The sequence below is a fragment of the Catharus ustulatus genome, chromosome 3 (assembly GCF_009819885.2).
Source record: "Catharus ustulatus isolate bCatUst1 chromosome 3, bCatUst1.pri.v2, whole genome shotgun sequence".
NCBI lineage: Eukaryota > Metazoa > Chordata > Aves > Passeriformes > Turdidae > Catharus > Catharus ustulatus.
In genome coordinates, this window is record NC_046223.1 from 96,293,553 (window position 1) to 96,313,117 (window position 19,565).

Sequence of the window (19,565 nt, forward strand, 5' to 3'; positions counted from 1 at the left end):
GTGCCTGCTGTGAAGCTCTCTGGAGTTATAATACCAATTAGTAGGGAAGATTTTGAAAGCTGTTGGTGAGAGAAACACTTGGACTGTGCATTAGATGGAATACTCTTCAGGAAGGGAATAGAGAAACAGAAAAAGAATGGACTATTCCGATGAGTTTGCTTTAACTAGAGATCCTACAGAAAATTGTGATGCTTTTGTGAAGTCACAGAAGTCACAGCTGTGGGCAGCTGAGAGGAAAAGCTTCTTAGGATGCTCCCAGGTTATTGAGTGTGGGATCTTGTTTTATCAACAAGAAGATTATTTAATTCCCTTCATAAACTGACATGAATAGTGAGATTGAGAATGATTGCTTTTTTCTTATTCTCATAAATACTAAAATTTTAGAAAGAATTCGTAGTACAACAGACCACAGTGAAGCTGAAGAAAACCTAGAAACACATAATGAGCTGTTTATTGGTCTCACATGACTTTGAGTAATAAGAAAGAAATGTTTCATTCATAAATATAATCTGGAGGGAGCACTGACGCTGCCAAACTGTGAAACTGCAGGTTATTTATTCCAGGCCGAAAAAAACCAGTAGTATTCTAATAATTGTGTCTATGGAGTAGAACGTGGAAAGATTAGGCACTTGGGCAAAGCAAAGTGAGCACTGGAGTGGAATTTTCAATATGAATCAAGAAAATATTTTGTTTACAATAGGATTACTCAGATTGAAGAAAATCAGAATAGTGAAACTAAAGAAAAAAAGGAAATTGATGAATTCTGCACTGTTCTGAGATAAATTCCCTAAGCTCCTTTAAGAATAATCCTATGAATTTTGTTGCCAACACATCACTGTTTTTTATTGAACTCTGCAAAATATTTAAAGTGAAGTGTAAATCTTTGTAAAAGGTATGTACTGTACGTCAAAAATACTGAAAATATTGGGGTTTTTCCTGTACTGTAACAAACTCAGAGAACTGTTCAAATATATCTACATATATTCCTTATAGTGACACAGAGCTTCAGATTGGACAGGAAAGGTGCTTCTTGTGATCACCAGATACTGGGCTGTTCTTCTTCACCTTCAAATATCTGTACTTAGGAAAAACCTGCCGTGAAGGAGAGCCAAGAGCTGAACTCAGCAGAGCAGCAGCACAGTAGCTTGAGGAAGTACCAGCAGATGATGTCAGAATATTTTAGCTTTGAGTAGTAGCCAGTATTTGAGGTCTTGGAGGTTATTTCACTCAGGAAGAAAAATCGGCAAGATACTCATGTATTTGGGTAATTGGGGAAAAACATATTGTGTCACCAGAGTTTGGGGTAAAATGCATTTTCTTCACACATGTTCAAATATGTCAGAAATGAAGATCTGCATGGAAATCAGAGCAGATTTGAAGGAAGATTTGCAACCTGAAAGTTTCATTTTCATGATCCATTCAGATAAGATGAGGTATATATTCATTGCATAACTGAGTTTATTTCAGTTGTAGCACAAGTTTAAGGAATACCACTGGTGATTTCCAGTAGGCTAAGATTTTTGTGGACTTCCAGCACTCAGCTCTCTGCCCTTGTCCCTGAATAAGTAACTCATCTCCAAAAGACTCTTGAAGCTGTGATGAACAGAATAGGTGAAGTGAGCTAGTTCAGTAAGCTTAACTGAATGTTTAAGGAAGACAGCAGAAGGCTATGCAGATTTCAGAAAGTAATAACTTAAAAGTTGGAAAGGGTTGTTCAATTCTGACATTATTAATGCAAACCAATTCCTCTTTTCATACTGTTAATTGGAAAATCGTCTATGAAATCAGGAAAACCTTTTTAATGAAGGCACAATGGGGAAGTTAAAGAGATGTGTCTCAGAAAAGATATTCAAATGGGATTTAAATTCTCATAAAAAATCCAGTTTAGAGTATTTATTTTATTTACCAGAGAGGTTGAACTCGAATGACAGTATGCAGTAGTCTGTTTCTTTTTCAGAAGTTGAACAGTTTTTATTTTAGAGACAATGCTTGCTTATTACCTTTTAAAATTACAATAGAACAACATATAGGGCACACTCAAGTATAAAAGAGGCAAAAGTTTGCTTTTTATATATCAGACTATCCTATTTAACCTCTTGGATCCATATGTGTCCTGGATAACTACAGCTGACTGTTAAAGTTTTCTACTCATAAAGGCTCGTTCCACCTAATGTTTACTGTCTAAAACGTAGGGATCTAGCTTCATCAGGTATTATATGCTTCTGCTATGTTTTATGGAGAGGAAAAGGCATATCCAGACAAGGATTCATTAGAATGGGATGAATCACCCCCTTGAGTTAGTTATTTCTCTTCATAAAACATACACTTAGATTTGTGAATCCTCTCCCTAATGTCCTTTCAGTGAGACACATGATGCCTTTTTCTTGACATATGAAAAAAATCCAAGGATAGAAACTGCAGGACCTGTTTCAGTACATGAGAGTCAAAAAGCTTCTCATAGATCAAGTCAAAACATCTTGTTTCAATTTGTGATCTCTGTATTTCAAATAAAGCTGGTGAGTATAATTTTTCCTTGTTCAAGAAGTGTGTTTTAAATATTTATAACAAATAAGAATGAAATGCCACAAGGAATTTGAGTGATGATTGTAATTTTTACGATTATAAGCCGCACTGAGTATAAGCCGCACTTCTGGGTTTCAGCAACTTTTTGTTTTTTGTCCATATATAAGCCGCACCTGATTATAAGCCACATGTTACAATACAGAGTGTGATAAAAGGTATCTGTTCTATCACCATCTGTTGAGGGTGGGGACAGTGATCCTTATCTCAATGGCAGATAATCTGCTAATGGGCCATCCATTGAAACCAGGCAGGGCATTTTTCTTTATCTTTTCACACCCCATCCTTCCTCCAGCGAGTCATTGTCTGCTAATGGCCCATTGAGTCCCACTGTGTGACTGATAAAATTACTGCATCCCATTAAATGTTGCTCCAGCCAAGGGGAAGAGCCCAACATTTCTTACCAAGATAAAAACAGAGGCTTTGGGACACTAAGGTAGCCCCTTTCTCCACCGGACTCCAGTGGAAAACCGGATTTGTCCACATCACCACTGGACCTCCAGAGGGAAACTGCACCTTCTACAGGAGCACTGCTTCAACTGAATCACATCTGTCACTGCAGGAGGATGCAGCCACCATGGGATGGGACTGCTACCAACACCCTGCCTGACGGGGTGTCAGGTTGTACTCTGACTTTGTCAGGGTTTGGGGTTTGTTTCTTTGTAGTACTGTATTTCTATTTTAATTTCCCTAGAAAAGAACTGTTATTCCTAATTCCCATATCTTTGCCTGAAAGCCCCTTGATTTCCAAATTATAATAATTTGGAGAGAGGGGGTTTACATTCTCCATTTCAAAGAGAAGTTCCTGCCTTTCTCAGCAGACACCTGTCCTCCAAACTAAAACAGCAACTTTTTGTTCTTTGTCCATATATAAGCCGCACCTGATTATAAGCCGCATTTCGGGTTTGGACCAAAATTTTAGTCAAAATGGTGCAGCTTATAATCGTGAAATTACTGTAGTATCAAAGCACCAATAGCACAAAGAGAAGAAGGAGAATATAGTTTCTTTTTTCTGTCCTTTGACTAATAACAATGTTTTTATTACTCATCCATGTAAGCAATATGGGTTCTGAATCCTCAAAGAACTGTTCACTTGTTTTACATAACACAGATATTAATAAATTGAGAAACTAATAGTGGCAGAGGAATCACAAATGGAGACACTATCCCAAATATTCTCTGCTAAAGCTGTGTTGCTCATTTCCCATTAAATATAGAATAATTTTAACAGACATGTTACACAGCCTGAAAAACTGAACATAAGGTGTCACCTGATAGAGATTTTCACAACTATAGAAAATAATACAAATAAAACCGTATCTATAAAGTTTGCCTTCCAAAAGGCTTTGGGGATATTAGTCTTATTGTCTATACTGATGTCACTGTATAATGTACAGTTCCTGCCTTAGAAGAAAACAGCACAATGCTATCATAGCCATTTCATGCTATTCAGCTACAATTGTGTTTCAATCGTCTTTCATAATTTGAATACCTGTTTTCCAAGTTTAGGCATGAATGAAAGCGCTCGCACATAGCAAATAATATACTTTCTGCAGTATTTGCTCCGTTGCAATAGTCAAGAAAAGCCACCTTCGCTGCAATATAGAAATAAATGAAATGGAATCATGGTTTTAAATACAATATTTAAAGACAACTTGCTTTCTACCACTTCACTTCTTAGAAATATTTGCATACAGATCAGTGTAAATTGTAGCAATTATAAAATTTATAACATGAAATGACAAAAAGCATGACTTGTATTCTGTAGTATAAATTTATATACTCTGAGGAACTAATTGCTGCCATATAAGAAATATTTGAATTGAATTCTCGTTTCTATTTATATCTTGGATAAATAAATGCATTTTGATATTATTAGTCCCTGCAAGGTCTAGGAAAAAATATTTAATATGAATAAGGGAAGGATTACAGGTTTTTTGCAATTTTTGTAAGTGACATGCATCTTGATGTTGTCATTAGTAGTCTGATACAGAGTCAGTCATCCACTATTTTGCAATTGCTATTGTTTTTTGACACAATAGTTTTGAATTGTTCATGCTTGTTCCACAATTTTTTTCTACATCTGATTTTACTCTCTATTGCTCAATTTGTTCCCACAGAACTAATTAATATCCTGTGAAGGTTCCCTATATTTCTATCCTTTTCTTTTACCATTACAATTAAAGTCCCACCCCGTGTCTTCCAATGTATAGCTACACTGCTGTCTTCTCATGTCTCTTCCTACTTGGCTCCTGATCCCACCTATGGTGCCCAAACTACTTAATAGGGATAAGCTGGGAGTTTATCCGCCATTCAGCTGACTAAACAGAGAAAAAAGATATTAAACCTCTGATGCATCTGTTCCTTCTCACAAAACTTTTTCCCTGTGAGAGCTCTTCTTTCTAATTCAGTTGAAATTGCCCTGTACATTCAAAAGGGCTTAGGTGAGCCAAATAATATAACACACCGTGTTAATCTCATTGAGAAACAGAATTAAAAACATGTCTCCAGATGAAAAGTGAATCAAACAAAAAGAGGTGTGAATATCACATTGAAAGCTTGTAGTCCTTGAATATGTGTAGATAATGTTCTGTACATTTTATGTAAGAAATAAATTTTTTTAATTATTAGGATTTTCTTCTACAGAATGGCAAACACAGGAAATCCATACCTGCAATTAGGACGGGCTGTTCTTTTCTTTGAACATAAAGAAACTTGAATTCAAAATAGTGCCAATCCTGATAATATCTGTTTAAAAAGGACATGTTCTAAAACATGATAAGCGGTTGTGTTTTTGTAAAGAATAAATAAAACCAAAAGTTTATTTGGATTATCACAGCAGCTGCAGTTATTTTAACCTGCTGTAGGCTACCTATATAGCTTTGTATTCTTGTAATGCATGATTTTGCAGCTAAATGTCTTTATAATGATGTTTAATAATGAATTATCTCCTCTTTGTTTGCTTGTCTTCTCAGTGAAAAAAGCAATTGAACTGAAATCAAGAGGAGTCAAGATGTTGCCCAGCAAAGACAGCAACCACAAAAATTCTGTCTGTAAGTTGTTTATACCCCTGTTTTTAGTGACTGCATGTATCTTCTGGAATCTCTGTAAATATACAAATCAAAGAGAGAGATGTTAGGAAGTTATGGTCATAAAATGGTTATTATGCTTTCAATTGTCACTGAAAATACTTTACTGAGTGTAGAAAGCAGAATATGGTGGTGTAAACTCTGAAAAATATGGTATGTAGAAACCTACATCTGCGTTTTATATGATGCAGTATTTTTGTATATTGAATTTAGAATTCAGAGACATGTGGCAAGCTAGGAAATCCAGGCAGAACGGTACCATATAGACTTCATCAATTCGATAGTGGGGACAGTGAAGGGTATCTGAGAATTTTCTGTATCTTAATTTATACTTTGTGATCTTTTTTGCTCTCCTCACTCATTATCAAAGCTATATTCTTCCCTCATCTTGCCACACTATGTCTGGTGACTGCTTCTTTCCAGTCTTGCACAACATGTGTTAAGAACTGGTGTAATCCCTAGCTTCTCAAGAAGATGGAGATCACAACATCAACTTCCCCTCATTGCACAGTGCACTCTGGAATGACATCTGTTTGAAGCATCACTTTGTCTGAACTAGCAATCTGACTAATATCCTGAGAGCTCTTTCTCCATCAATTAGGCCAGTCTTGAATCAAGAAAAAGAGGATATTTTTGAATTTTGAAAGCTTAGAGTCCCTTAGCCCCAATAAAACAAAAAAAACAAACAAACAAACAAACAAACAAAACCCCCCCCCCCAAAAAAAAAAAACAATCAAAAAGCCAGAGGTTAGGCCAGCATTCACATAGAACTCATTAAAACTGTTAATGTAATGGCTAAGATGTATTCCAATAAATTAATTCATCATGTAATAATGGTCAACTTGATGAAGTGAAACCTATGCTGTGTTTGCCTTGTGTGCTATTCAGCATGTACAGAGAGAATGAGTGTCTTCAAAATTGATGCCTAGGGGACATGTTATTTTCTCTGTATTTCTGTCACGAATTGTTTAATGCAAAGTGAGTTTTTGGTATGCTCAATGGAACAAAAGAGGCATGACAATTTTCTGCTTTAAATATTGCACATTGATTGTGTGGTACTCAAAAGGAACTTTTTTTTATGCAAGGTGTAGCAGAAAAAGTGGATCCATCTCTTTGGTGTCTGTATCCGAATGGGTTATTATTTCATCATTTATAAGGTATACTTCTGGGAGCTGTGTGATCTGTGCTTACGGTCTCAGAGCACATGTTGTCAAACACCACATGTAATTACAGAAAGTGGAAGTAAGACAGGCTATGGAAGAAACTATTATCAGGCATTATACTGTTTACCTCAAATGAACATTGTCTTTTTTCCTTTGTGTGTTGACTCATAAAACTTTATTATTATGTCTGACTTTCCAGCCTTCCAGCATTAATCTAAGAATTCCATTAATTTTTTTATCATTATTTTTATATATATATAGCTTTTAAAAATTGTAAGATTAAAATACAAAAAAAGTTGGATTCAAACATATTTTGATGTTCTTTTTGATGTAAGCTTTAAGTTTTGAGCCATTTATCTTGCCCATACTTATGTAGGCAGAAAAGATAATTGCCGATTTGGCTCCAGTGAAATTATAAGAATGGATATTATCATTTTATGCCAACGAGTAAATTTTTTTTAAAAGTTAGATTATATACCAACACGTCTCTACATTTTTGTATGTTCGATCTTTTTAATATTCTCTCTCTATAAAGCAGAAAGCTTATTTTTGGCTTTTTGGCTTATGGGGGTAAATGAAATGCAAATAACACAACAAATGAGCGTACCCTGTGCATCCCAGGACCTGTAGCTTTCCCACAGCTCTTCCTTCCAAGCACAACCTGTGAGCAGCTGCAAAAAGCGTTTCACAGTGGCACCAGGCTGTCAGGATTTATGTAGAAAATGTTACCCGTGTTACCAATGATAATAACATTACTGATAATCCCTCATGGAATGCAGAACAGTATTTCAGTATTTCAGTCGTTTACAGTCATAGCTCACTCTCCTCCTTCTGGACCTGCCTGGATTCCTGGATGCTGTCTTTCAGATCTGCAATCCTTTATGAAGAGTCAGGTAGCACAGCATGGCTTTCAGATGAAGGTGCCTCTATACTGGAGAAAATTCATTATATATTGTATCACTCCCCAGGGAAACAAGAGGGTTTTGCTGTTGTTTTTGTTTTGGTTTGGATTTTTTGTGGTGTTTTTGGTAGGGGTTTTTTTTTGCTTTTGGGAGATTTTTTTCTTTTAATTTGCTTTCATGGGGTTAGTTTTGTTTGGTTGGTTGGTTTTGGTAGGTTTTTGTTGTTTTGTGGAGTTTTTTGTAGTTTTGTTTATTTGATTTTGTTTTGGTCTTTTTTTCTCTTCTTTGGTGCACCTGAAGGAAACATACCATATTAGGTTTTTGCCAGATAGTTCTGCTAAGTACGATTTAGCAATGAGTCAGATGCAATTGAATGGTGATTTATTAATGTAAGAAAGTGGGAAAAAGATGGGAAGGATAATGAAGTAAAATATGTTCCTGGTTCATCCATACTGTGCACTTGGCAGAAGTGTGAAAGAGTAAACTGTGCAAAAGTACATGAGACAGGCAGTTTTCATGGCTCTAAGTGCTTGAGCTGCCACAAACACTGGCCAAATTCAATCAGTATATTTACCCTTGTTCATCTGAAGTCGATCTTTCAGAGGAACAAAGGCAGACTTGTATTTTATGAAACTGCTTAGAGAAAGCAAATCCAATTACATATCTTGGTGTCCATATAATCAGTTGTAAGTTTAGCCTACCCAATTTTGTTATTCTGATATATACGCTATATTCCCACAGATCCATCTTGTCATCACTCATTCTAACATGAAAACCTGTGGAATCTGTGTCCCTAATAACTTTGGCCTTTTCTAAAACTGCTATGACTATAGTTTGCATCCTGACTGATTAAATAAAGTTTTGATTGCTGTCTCTTGTATGAATGTTTTCATGGCAATATTTCTGTCCAAAAAATCTGTCAGAGGCTGATTATCATCTCTAAACATCTTGAGCATTATCTCCACAGCAGAGAGATTGTGTAGGAGAATCTTGTACATCCAAGAGAAGGAAAGCCCTTAAACAGCCATAGTCAAATAGAAGATCCTTGTATTTTATCTCTTAAAGTCTACATACCAGGCAGTTACTGCTAGTCATGATATGTGCAAAGGATAACAAGTGAGTACAGGTCTTCAGGGCACCAGTTCACAGAATACTGGAGAGGCAGGGCCATAACTGCAGACCTGCTGCTTAGCGCCTCTGCAAAATTTTGTGCCCCCTGCAGCCCGGAAACAGAGAAGGGTTAGGAGAGCAGACTGCCCCAGAAGCCCCTAATGCTACCACCCTCCTACTGCAGTCACAGGGCAGCTCACACTTCCACATCTCCTCACCAGCAGGAGGACACAGCACAGAAATGCATCAAGCTCACAGTAAATGCCAAGGAAGCTCAGTGAGGTGAGACACATCATATCAGGTGAAAAATGGAAATGATTATGCAGTTTATGTGGTGTGTGCAAATCTGCCAGTGCTGTAATGCTAGGAGAGGAAGGGAGAAGTGAGGATGAAGTGCTTGGTAAACCTGATTTCCTGAGTTTGCTCATGTCAAAATGCAGCGTGGCAAGTCGTTTGCCATGTGACACAGCAAACTGCAGAGATCTGTCACTGTCCACAGTCTCAAACAGTGACAAAGATTAACACATGAAACCAGAGTGATTATTTTAAAAATATGGTCTTCATATTGAACCATGTTAATATTTCATAGTAATTACTGAATATTGAGTGACCTAACCTCACTGTGCAAAATGGTGTGTGTGAATTACTGTGTTTTATGAAGTGCAAATTCTGTAAGTATTCACTAAGTAAAAACTCTCTTACTTCACAAAAGCAATTTCAGGCTTCTGTAGTATTATTTGAAAATGTATTTTAGAATAGTGAAAAAATCCATGTTAAATACTTTGAAGATCATTATTTTAGTGTAAGATTAATGCATCATCTCAAACTTGAGTTACAGAGTTTGCCTAAGTAGTTCCTCACCCTGAAGATGATAAAAATAACTACTTTACAACAATTATTTTTGTGATGTAGACCCAAAGAAAAAATGATTTTACAGACTAAGTATTGATTGATTGCAGCGCATGAAGTTGAATTAATGGCACATGCTGTTAAAACTATAGTGATGAATACCAATATGGGATTACTTTGCTTATTCTGTGTAAGAAAGAATGACAGCAGTTTTTATTTATTTTGTTGCTGCATAACTGAGAAAAATGGTTTAGAACATTGTAACATAAAGTTTAAAAAATTTAGGACGAAAATTTGTTGCTTATACATTTTGAATAAACTGACAATGTCATCTTCTTGACATTTGACTATTGGTAAATGTACCTTGACAGAAGCAATATGAAGAGTAGCCAAATTTTGTTCTTCATTTAATGAGAAAGTATTTTTCCTAAGAAGGATAAAATAGGACTAAATAGTTGCATTTAATAACACAATTCTCTGACTTATACCTTAGCAGAGAATAATTTATTTAAGCACTTTTATATTTTGATCAATAGATCAGTGGATCAATATTTAGAAATCAGTTGGAAACCAATGTGCAATCAACAAACAGATATGACAACTGCTGAAGGATCTCTCAAGTTGCAGATATAAAGGAAAAAATATTGCTACTAACTATATTTTTGTAGTGAAATTTATAGCTTTCTCATAATATAAATACGAATTTCTGGTTATTATATTTAAATTTATCTTATACATTTTTCAAAAATGCTTATTCTTTAATAAATGTTTAGCAGATTTTTTGAAAATTATTTTAGGATTACTGAAAACCTATGTAAGAGTTTCATATTATTATTTTCAAAATGTACATGTAATGGAAAAATTTCCACTAAAAATTCTGCTGTGTCCGAATCAAATCATGATAAAAAATGCTGTTAAATATTCATTGTTCTGATAGTTGTCAGTTTCAAATTTAAAAGATCCTGACTGTACAACATCAAATCTATCTCAGTCTTTGAAATTATGCTCTAATCTACATTAGTTTACATTAATCAAATATAGCATCTCATGTGTTCATTAATTTAAGAAACTTTGTATCAGTGATGGGATTGATCACCAGTAAACATGATGCAAAACAAGGTACCCAAGTAATTACAGGCATCAAAAGATCCTAGGTTTGGATATCGTGTGCCTAAGTGTTCTCAATATTCAGTTTGGTTTTGCTGTGAATATTTTAAATATTACACAAAGCGGTATTTAAAAAATAGTAATAGAAACAAAATTGAATGCTAAGATAGAGATACCTTATAAATTTTTTTGAAAAACAAAACTGTTGGAGAGTAGATTTGTTCTGCAGAATTACAAAAGCCTGTGCCCTTTCAAGAAGCACAAATTTAAAGGCACTGGAGAAATAAATGTAACATATATCTCTCTTTCTAATTGGTCTCACTGCCAGCCTAAACAAGTAAAGCAGATGGGCAAACGTTGGCATCTTTTGGGCTTTTATTCTGGGGCACTCAGTAGTGTTTGCAGGTGTTTTGAATAAGACTGTTGGGTGTTGCTTGCCCTGTTCTGACACTCAGCTAATCAATTTGCTGTATACAGCTAATCAATTTGCCGTAGAAAAAACAGTAGAGACAAGAATGCCAGCATATCAAGAGACATACTTTACTAATTTTTTGAAGGAAAACTCACCAACACTGCATTTTACAGTGTTACCTGTTTGTGTCCTTTAAAAAGAGAAATTCCAAATTATGCAAATTAGGATTTTCCATTTACACATCTACTATTTTCCAAAGACTGCTGTTTCCCAGGCTCTTTGTGAAGCATTGCAACACAAGGGTGAAAACTCACAGCTCTGAGAGCTCATCTGTTGCTCTTTTCAGACCTTTAGTGAGCATCTCTTCAGCATTTTCTGTGTTTAGTGGCAGATATATCCCTCCTTTCATGAGGAAAATGGAGACCTTTGAAATGCATACATTTAAGATTGAGATTCTTCAGAGGAAGATGGATGTGTTCTAAGATATCAAGGTACCTCTTTCTCACTAGTTTCTATTGGAGTTCTCTCTGAAAATCTCAGTGTTGTCAGGGGAAGTTACTCTGTGCTTATGTGTTGTATTTTGTTATATTAATTTACAGGCACTGAAATAGTTCTCATGTTTAAGTGTCCACACAGTATCATGAGCTCTCCATACTTTTCAGTCATGAAAGCTATTTTTCATTTGTTCAATCTCACAGCTTGAAAAGGAGAGCATTTTTTTTCAAATTTGCATTCATATTGTGCATGTCTACAAATGAGAGGAAGGATTATTTATAACTTACTAATGTAGTACTTACGAGGTTAGGACACACAAGGCTTAAGTATCTAAGAGTCTGTGGACATAGCCTGTCTTCCAATATCCAATTTTATTTCAAAAAGTCTTTTTACAGAAATACTTGAGCATATGTTTATTGTTTGATTAAAGATAATGAAAAGAGGGAAGTAAAATTGGAAGACACTGGCACTTTTATACAATGTGTTAAGGGATGGATCCTGGAGTTTTTAAAATTAAAATATCCTTGTTATGTATGTCTATGTATACCTACCTACCTATCTATGTACATATCATTTTAAATAATACGTAATACTTGATATTCCATTACACTATTTACCACATGTCTAGTAAGAGATTAATGACTCTATTTCCCCTTGTTACCAAGTATTATGGTATGAAATTGGGCAGTAGGAAAAAATAACTGCTGCATTAACCTCTAACAGCTTTATAAAGCATTAATAAAATAGGAAGGCTAATTACCGTGATATACTTTGTCCTATCATAGACTGTAATAATAAGAGTTGCCCAAGAGTTACAGAGTTTGGGATTTTCAGAGAAGATTAGCATCTCTATGCAATGAAATTCTTCTACAATGCTGTTTCACTGTATTGTATAAATTGCTTCATAAATCAGGTTACTAAATTATATTTGGTGTTTCTAAATAAGCCCTCATCACAGCAGGAGTTTAAATATCTTTTAAAATACTATGCAAAATCTTGCTGTGAAAAGAGCTACTGCCTAAATATGTTTGTGAAGAAAAGCATCCCTTATAGCTACAAGCAAGACAAGGTGCTTCATCAATTATTTAATGCATAATTTGCATATATAATGTGTAAAATAAGCAGAAGAAAGCTTCTATTAAAATATGTAAAACAAGGTGTAATCTGATTGAATTATGGATGGTTAAAATGAATTTTTATCCAGTTAGAAAGCTGAAACTGCCATTAACTAATTTTCATATACAATTATAGAATGTTACTGATTATCCAAAGTGAATGTTCATACTCTATGCTAAATTGACATTCAATTCTGTTATTTTCAAAGTCAAAGACTTACAGTAATTTCACGATTATAAGCCGCACTGAGTATAAGCCGCACTTCTGGGTTTCAGCAACTTTTTGGTTTTTTGTCCATATATAAGCCGCACCTGATTATAAGCCGCACTTTACAATACAGAGTGTGATAAAATGTATCTATTCTATCACCATCTGTTGAGGGTGGGGACAGTGATCCTTATCTCAATGGCAGATAATCTGCTAATGGGCCATCCATTGAAACCAGGCAGGGCATTGTTTTTTATCTTTTCACACCCCATCCTTCCTCCAGCGAGTCATTGTCTGCTAATGGCCCATTGAGTCCCACTGTGTGACTGATAAAATTACTTCATCCCATTGGAAGTTGTTCCAGCCAGGGGAAAGAGCCCAACATTTCTTACCAAGATAAAAACAGAGGCTTTGGGACACTAAGGTAGCCCCTTTCTCCACTGGACTCCAGTGGAAAACTGGATTTGTCCACATCACCACTGGACCTCCAGAGGGAAACTGCACCTTGTACAGGAGCACTGCTCCAACTGAGCCACATTTGTCACTGCAGGAGGATGCAGCCACCATGGGATGGGACTGCTGCCAACACCCTGCCTGACGGGGTGTCAGGTTGTACTCTGACTTTGTCAGGGTTTGGAGTTTGTTTCTTTGTAGTACTGTATTTTTATTTTGATTTCCCTAGAAAAGAACTGTTATTCCTAATTTCCATATTTTTGCCTGAAAGCCCCTTGATTTCCAAATTATAATAATTTGGAGAGCGGAGGCTTACATTCTCCATTTCAAAGAGAAGTTCCTGCCTTTCTCAGCAGACACCTGTCCTCCAAACTAAAACAGCAACTTTTCGTTCTTTGTCCATATATAAGCCGCATCTGATTATAAGCCGCACTTTGGGTTCAGACCAAAATTTTAGTCAAAGTGGTGCGGCTTATAATCGTGAAATTACTGTAAATATAAGCAACTTGCTTTCAGCAATTGCAATTCTGTATAAAAAAATATCCATGCAAAATTTAAATATATACTTTAGTACTTTTATATGATTTTCTTGGCTTAAGTTCTATATAGAGCTCTGTTAAAAATATAGATGAGGGCAATAAATAGGTTGGAAAAATTCAGTCTGTGTAGATTCAAATGATGCTTTTAAATTATGAAGGCATTCAGAATTTGTGGGTGGGTGAATTCAGATTTCTAGAACATAAAAATATGAAAACAGCTTTAATTGAAGAAAGAAGTATGACACTGGTCTATGTAGTGAAAGTATGCTGCAGAATATAGACACCCTTATTGTTAAGTCCTTTGGAAGAGTCAGAGACTTCCCACCTGCAAGATTTCCAGTTTCCACGGAGGCTCATCTTGCGCTTGTGTATGTGTTAAGATCTGGATTTTCTAAATCCTCATTGTGGGAGAATATCTTCAGAATTTGATAGAAGGACTTGGACTATTTTCTTTTTTCTGAATTAGTTCTCTACATTACGAAACACTTTGGAATATAATTTCAGTATGTTAGTGCAATATCTCACTGTCTGTTAACCTGTCACACTGGAATGTATCTATTCCTGCAGCTCTTCTGAGCAGAGCTGCAAAGTACCAGTGTCATACATGTTTGGAACAGGGAAGTTTTGTTCGGTGACAGCTAATTTATGAGCTTCAGAGAAATTTGTGTCCACTACTCCTTCTTAACTTAGAAAAAGGGAAGTAAAAAATGTATACAAAAGTGTATATTAATTTCCTCAGTAATCCTTATTTAGGAGCTTGAGATATTTTTGGAATGGGAATGAACAAAACGAGAAGGAACTAAAATGGAAATAAATGTATTGGTTTATTTCTGGCAGGAAAGGATGAGTTGCTAGGGGGAGGGGAGTATTCAGCATATGTCCTGCCACTGAAATCAATAGAACAAATAGTTTTTTCTTAAACAAACAAGCAAGCAATAAGATTACTCAGCTACTTATTTTTATAAAAACAAATGGAAAGAAAAATCTGGAAAAATCCCAAAGTACCTAAGTTTTCTGTTTCATGTTGGCATATTTGAAAAAGAGGCGACTGCAAGTGTTGTGCTCTGGCTCATATGTATGCTTCTGTCATGCAAGCCATCCAAACTCTGTTAAGAGTGACAAGATTGATTTTTCATATATCAAAGTAATGTAAGTTTTAATACATATGATCTCATCAGGAAAATAAGTTTATCTCTAAGTCCACATTGTTTTTTTTCTTATAATACAAGCACTTGTTTGATTTCTGTCTTCACTGTCACAGTATTTTCTGCTTCAGGCTTCTAACATGAAAGAGATTCGCCTGCATAAGCAAAAGATGTGTCAAAAAATATTATTATCTTCCCTAGTTTAATGCTTTTGAACTGAACTCTGAAGCTCAATGCCTCTGCTAGAGGAGCTATAAAGTCAGTGAATTAACAAATTAACAAGAGCAAAACAGTATGGTTTCTCTAAGCTGGTATTTTATGTGGCATATATTATTTTATTCAAGAAGCAACTTTTTATTGCCATATCAGCTTTTCTTTCATGTGTTTGAAGTCATATGGTACCTGATTCCCACTGAGAAGTCACATTCCTTTCTCAGTTCTGCCAGACCTGGTTTTCAGTAGTCTGCAAATGCCTCTGCAATGCAGAACATTAGAGGCTAAAATGAAAAACACTTATGTTGAGATTAAAAATATAGCATGAAGCAGTGCAACCTGCTTGTATATTACTCCATTGTGTCTATGGAATATACTAAAAATTTTATTCACATTTTAGAATATGAAAGTTCAAAAGTACTTAAAATATAATAAATTATAGTAATTTCTGGTGTAGCCCTCAAGCAGAAGTGCTAGTATGTAAGATGGACTTGCTTTGATGGACAATGAGACATTTTGGAGAGGCAGAGCTTGAATCTCACACCACTGTTGTTATAAAAAGCAGAACATACCCTCAATTTTAGCCAGGTTTGATGGAAAATATCTTTTTTCTGTTTTTCGGTATTTCAGTTCTTATTGTGCCATTGCTTCTTATCTTACTGTATGAACTGCATTTTTGTTTTGCTCAGAGCAGCCCATATGATGCTGTGTTTCATATTTGGGACCAAAACAATGTTGATAAAACATCAGAGCTGTGGCTGTCACTGAGCAGTGCTTGTGCAGTGTTCAGGCTTTTTCTAGCACTCTCACTCTTTCACACTTTTTCACCATTTCTTTTGAAATTCTGTCATTACTTTCAAACTGTCTGACTGTTGCCGTTTAAATCCAGATATTTTTCCCTCTGTATTTGAATCAGGCAGCTGTGATGCCACTCAGGAAAGCCTGGAAGAGGAAGAGTAGATGACTGTGCAGGGAAAGATTAGGTTCAACATCCAAAACTGGATATTCATTGGTCGCTAGAAGTGGAGACTTCTACAGGAACATCACACTTCAGAGTTTAGAGTGTGTTAAATTTGGCATGTATTTGGGATGTATTACTTAAACATATTTATTTAAATAATCTTGAATTACTGTTTCCCAAAGGACTCCTATTTGGCCATTTTTAGTAGATGATGGAAAAGCAAAATGCACACCCTTGACACAAAGGTCACTTTTGCAACAAATACAAGTTTTGAAGGTGGTGCTAATACATTCCCATGTTAAAAATGATTTTTTTAAGTTGTTTTTTAAGTGTGGAGAACCAGGTTTTCTTTGTGGTTCTCTCAAATGTGAAGGAGATGAACGAGCAATTATTTCCATTTAATATCATTAAAACAAGAATAAAGAAATCCAAAGCAGATGCCTGAAAAAAAAATTAAGCCCCATGTCATGTACAAGTTTAAAAAAAAAAATTAAAAATACATTTCTGAGCAACTTCAAAACAATTGGAAACATCAACCCTGCCTATAGTATTGTTGATATCTTTCTGTTTATTGTTCCTGTTTTGTCACTCACTGAAATCCCTTCCCTAAAATATATATTTAGATATTACTACTTCAGTCTTTAGAGAAGTAATATGCAACCTCAATGATTTTCTGAAATATTTGCAATGAGTGAGATATTCAGATGAGTGTCACAGACATTTATCAGCTAAAGGCTTGGAAACACAAAATTCACCTTTTGAGGGAACCAATAAAGCATATATATAGAATACAAGGAATGCAACAAAGACTGTTCATTTTCATGCTTAGTTTTGTTTAGAGTTTTATAAAAGAAGAATAAAAAGGTATGAACTGTGTTGGAACAGGATAGTTTAGTGCAGTCAAAGTCTAATGCTTGCATTATTTCCTCACTTACATTTAAAAGCTTTCATATGTATAGAACTTTCACACACATGTATAGAAATATTTCTACAAGGTCCAAACCCCCATCATTCTCCCTAGTAAACAGTCACTTAGCTTGTTTCAGTGCTTGTTGGTATAAGGGAACACAGTAGTCTCTCTTTTGCCTTCTTTGCTGCTTATTCTTACATCTTCTTTGATTAGCACGAACTCTTCAGTAGACTGTTCAACATTTTGTTGGCAGAAGTTGCCTCAAGCCTCGCAATGTTTTCAAGTTTTGCTGCCTCCTGCTGACACTGTATGGGAGAGCCACTCAAAACATTTTAAATGCTATATTTAAAGGCAGAAGTAACAGGGGGTGTAGATAAGGAGAAAGCCTCTCTTGGTGAAAAAAATTAACGTAAATATTGAGGAATCTATTCAGTGCCAGTGGCAGATGAGCAAGATGCAGCTTGAGCTGCAGTGAAGCTCTGGTGGTGGAACAGCAGAACTGCACAAATAAACTTGGCAAATAAAGGGCAAGACCCAGCCATGCGGACTGGACAGCAAGAGATATGGCAAGAGCTGAGGACTCTGCTGGAAGAGCCCAGAGTTTGGACTGTGAGGGTATAAAAGCCCTGGGGTTTCCTTTTTTCGGGGTCCTTCCTCAGAGGCACCAGCTTGAGCTGTTATTTCTGTTGTTGCACCATGATTAAATTTTTTTAAGGATCTAGGTCTGAGACTCTGCTGTGGGAAACCAGGGGTTGAACCAGTGAGAAAACCTGGTTTGACTGTGTGAGAGTGGGATGTGCAGGGAGAGAAACAGAACCTGCTGGATCACTGGAGCTGCCCACTGTGAAGGGGCTCCGGTACCTGCCGTGAAAGTCTGGTGGTGGGAGTGTGACTGCCAGTGTGGCTCCTGTACGGTCAGACAGGAAAGCTTCCTTAACAATAAAAATGTAAAAACAGAAAAACTGTGTTTAATTCAGACAACAATTGTGTGTAATTCAGATAACAAAACCTTTTGGATGAAAATTAGAAAGAGATGTTAAAGGGATGTGACACAATTTGCTCTAACAGCAAGCTTATTAACACTTCATGCTTAAAATTATGTTCCCTACCAACTAATAAAAAACATCCCATCTGCTGCACAACAGGTAATTAAAGCTCATAAGGAAAAATGCTTGGCAAAAGCAGAAAAGACAAATCTGCCCCTTTAGTTGGAATTGGATTATGATTTTGGCATTCTCCAGTAGTATATCAGCTATTTTTTATTCCATATCAAGGTATTGCACACATTAAATACAAGTATAGCAGTCCTATTGGTCTACTTGAATTCCTATGGCTTAGAGCATTTATAAGATGACTATTCTAAGTAAATATTTTAGTCCTCTTTCTCTTGATACTTTTCTATAATAACAGCATGATAATCATAGATATATAGGACAAGCATAGTGATTTTCTCTCACTAGAAGTAGGAACAACTTCTCAATGAGTGACATCGTTTTTATTAAAGCCTTATACTTTTAAAATAACTTATAACTCATGTCACAAAAATATATATATTTACATTACATTGCAATAATGGTTTTGACAAAATTTCAAGCTTATTCTTAATTTTTGATATTGTTGTGAATGTTTTCTCCACGCCTGTGAGTAGTCCTGGCTAATGGCATAGGTAATCTGTGTTTCAGGGGATAAAAGAGCTACTTTTTTTTCTTTTATCTTTCATTTCTTGTATAGACAGAATGAACGGTTTGTTGAGGTAGTTGTGTATTAATATGCAATTTAAACTGTTAAGCAGTTACATGATATCTTGCTCTCCCTTAACAATCACATGCCATTTTTAAAAATTTCTTTTGTCTGTACTATAGAGGCTGAAAGCACTTTAATCGACAGAGGCTAGAGGCTGAAAGCACTTTAATTGACAGAGCCTCAGCTAGAATTCATGGATACCTCCTGAGCCCCAGCTGTGTTCTCCCACCCTTTGCAAAAAACACTGCTGTGGGTAACAAATTCCCCTGGATTAGAGGAGTAGCAGGATTAGTTTTTATACTGGTGGGATGTCATCAAGTTTCTGTAGCCAGTAATACACAGATTACTCAAAGGTAGTTATAGTTGTTAATGTTTAAAAGCTGTAGAAGTGGTCATATGAATAGGTTTAGCACATGGACTGTGTGAATGGCTCTTCATGTACACAGAACAAAGCATAAAAGACCAAAATAGCTTTTAAAGGAGAGTTAGAGGTGAAATCCTGTTCTGTTTAAAAGGGTCAATCTGCATAATAACAAAAAACAGAGTTACTTCGAAGAAATATTTCGGGAAG

The 19,565-nt window shown here is 35.7% G+C and overlaps 1 protein-coding gene across 2 annotated transcripts in view; it reads left to right on the plus strand.

Annotated features, from left to right (window-relative positions):
• Positions 1-19,565, plus strand: part of CSMD1 (CUB and Sushi multiple domains 1) — a 1,108,435-nt gene that overhangs the window by 704,647 nt on the left and 384,223 nt on the right. For both annotated transcript variants that reach the window (XM_033053649.1, XM_033053650.1), the window contains exon 7: positions 5,556-5,633. In XM_033053649.1, the coding sequence (XP_032909540.1) occupies positions 5,556-5,633 (78 nt within the window). The remainder of the gene's footprint in view (positions 1-5,555; positions 5,634-19,565) is intronic.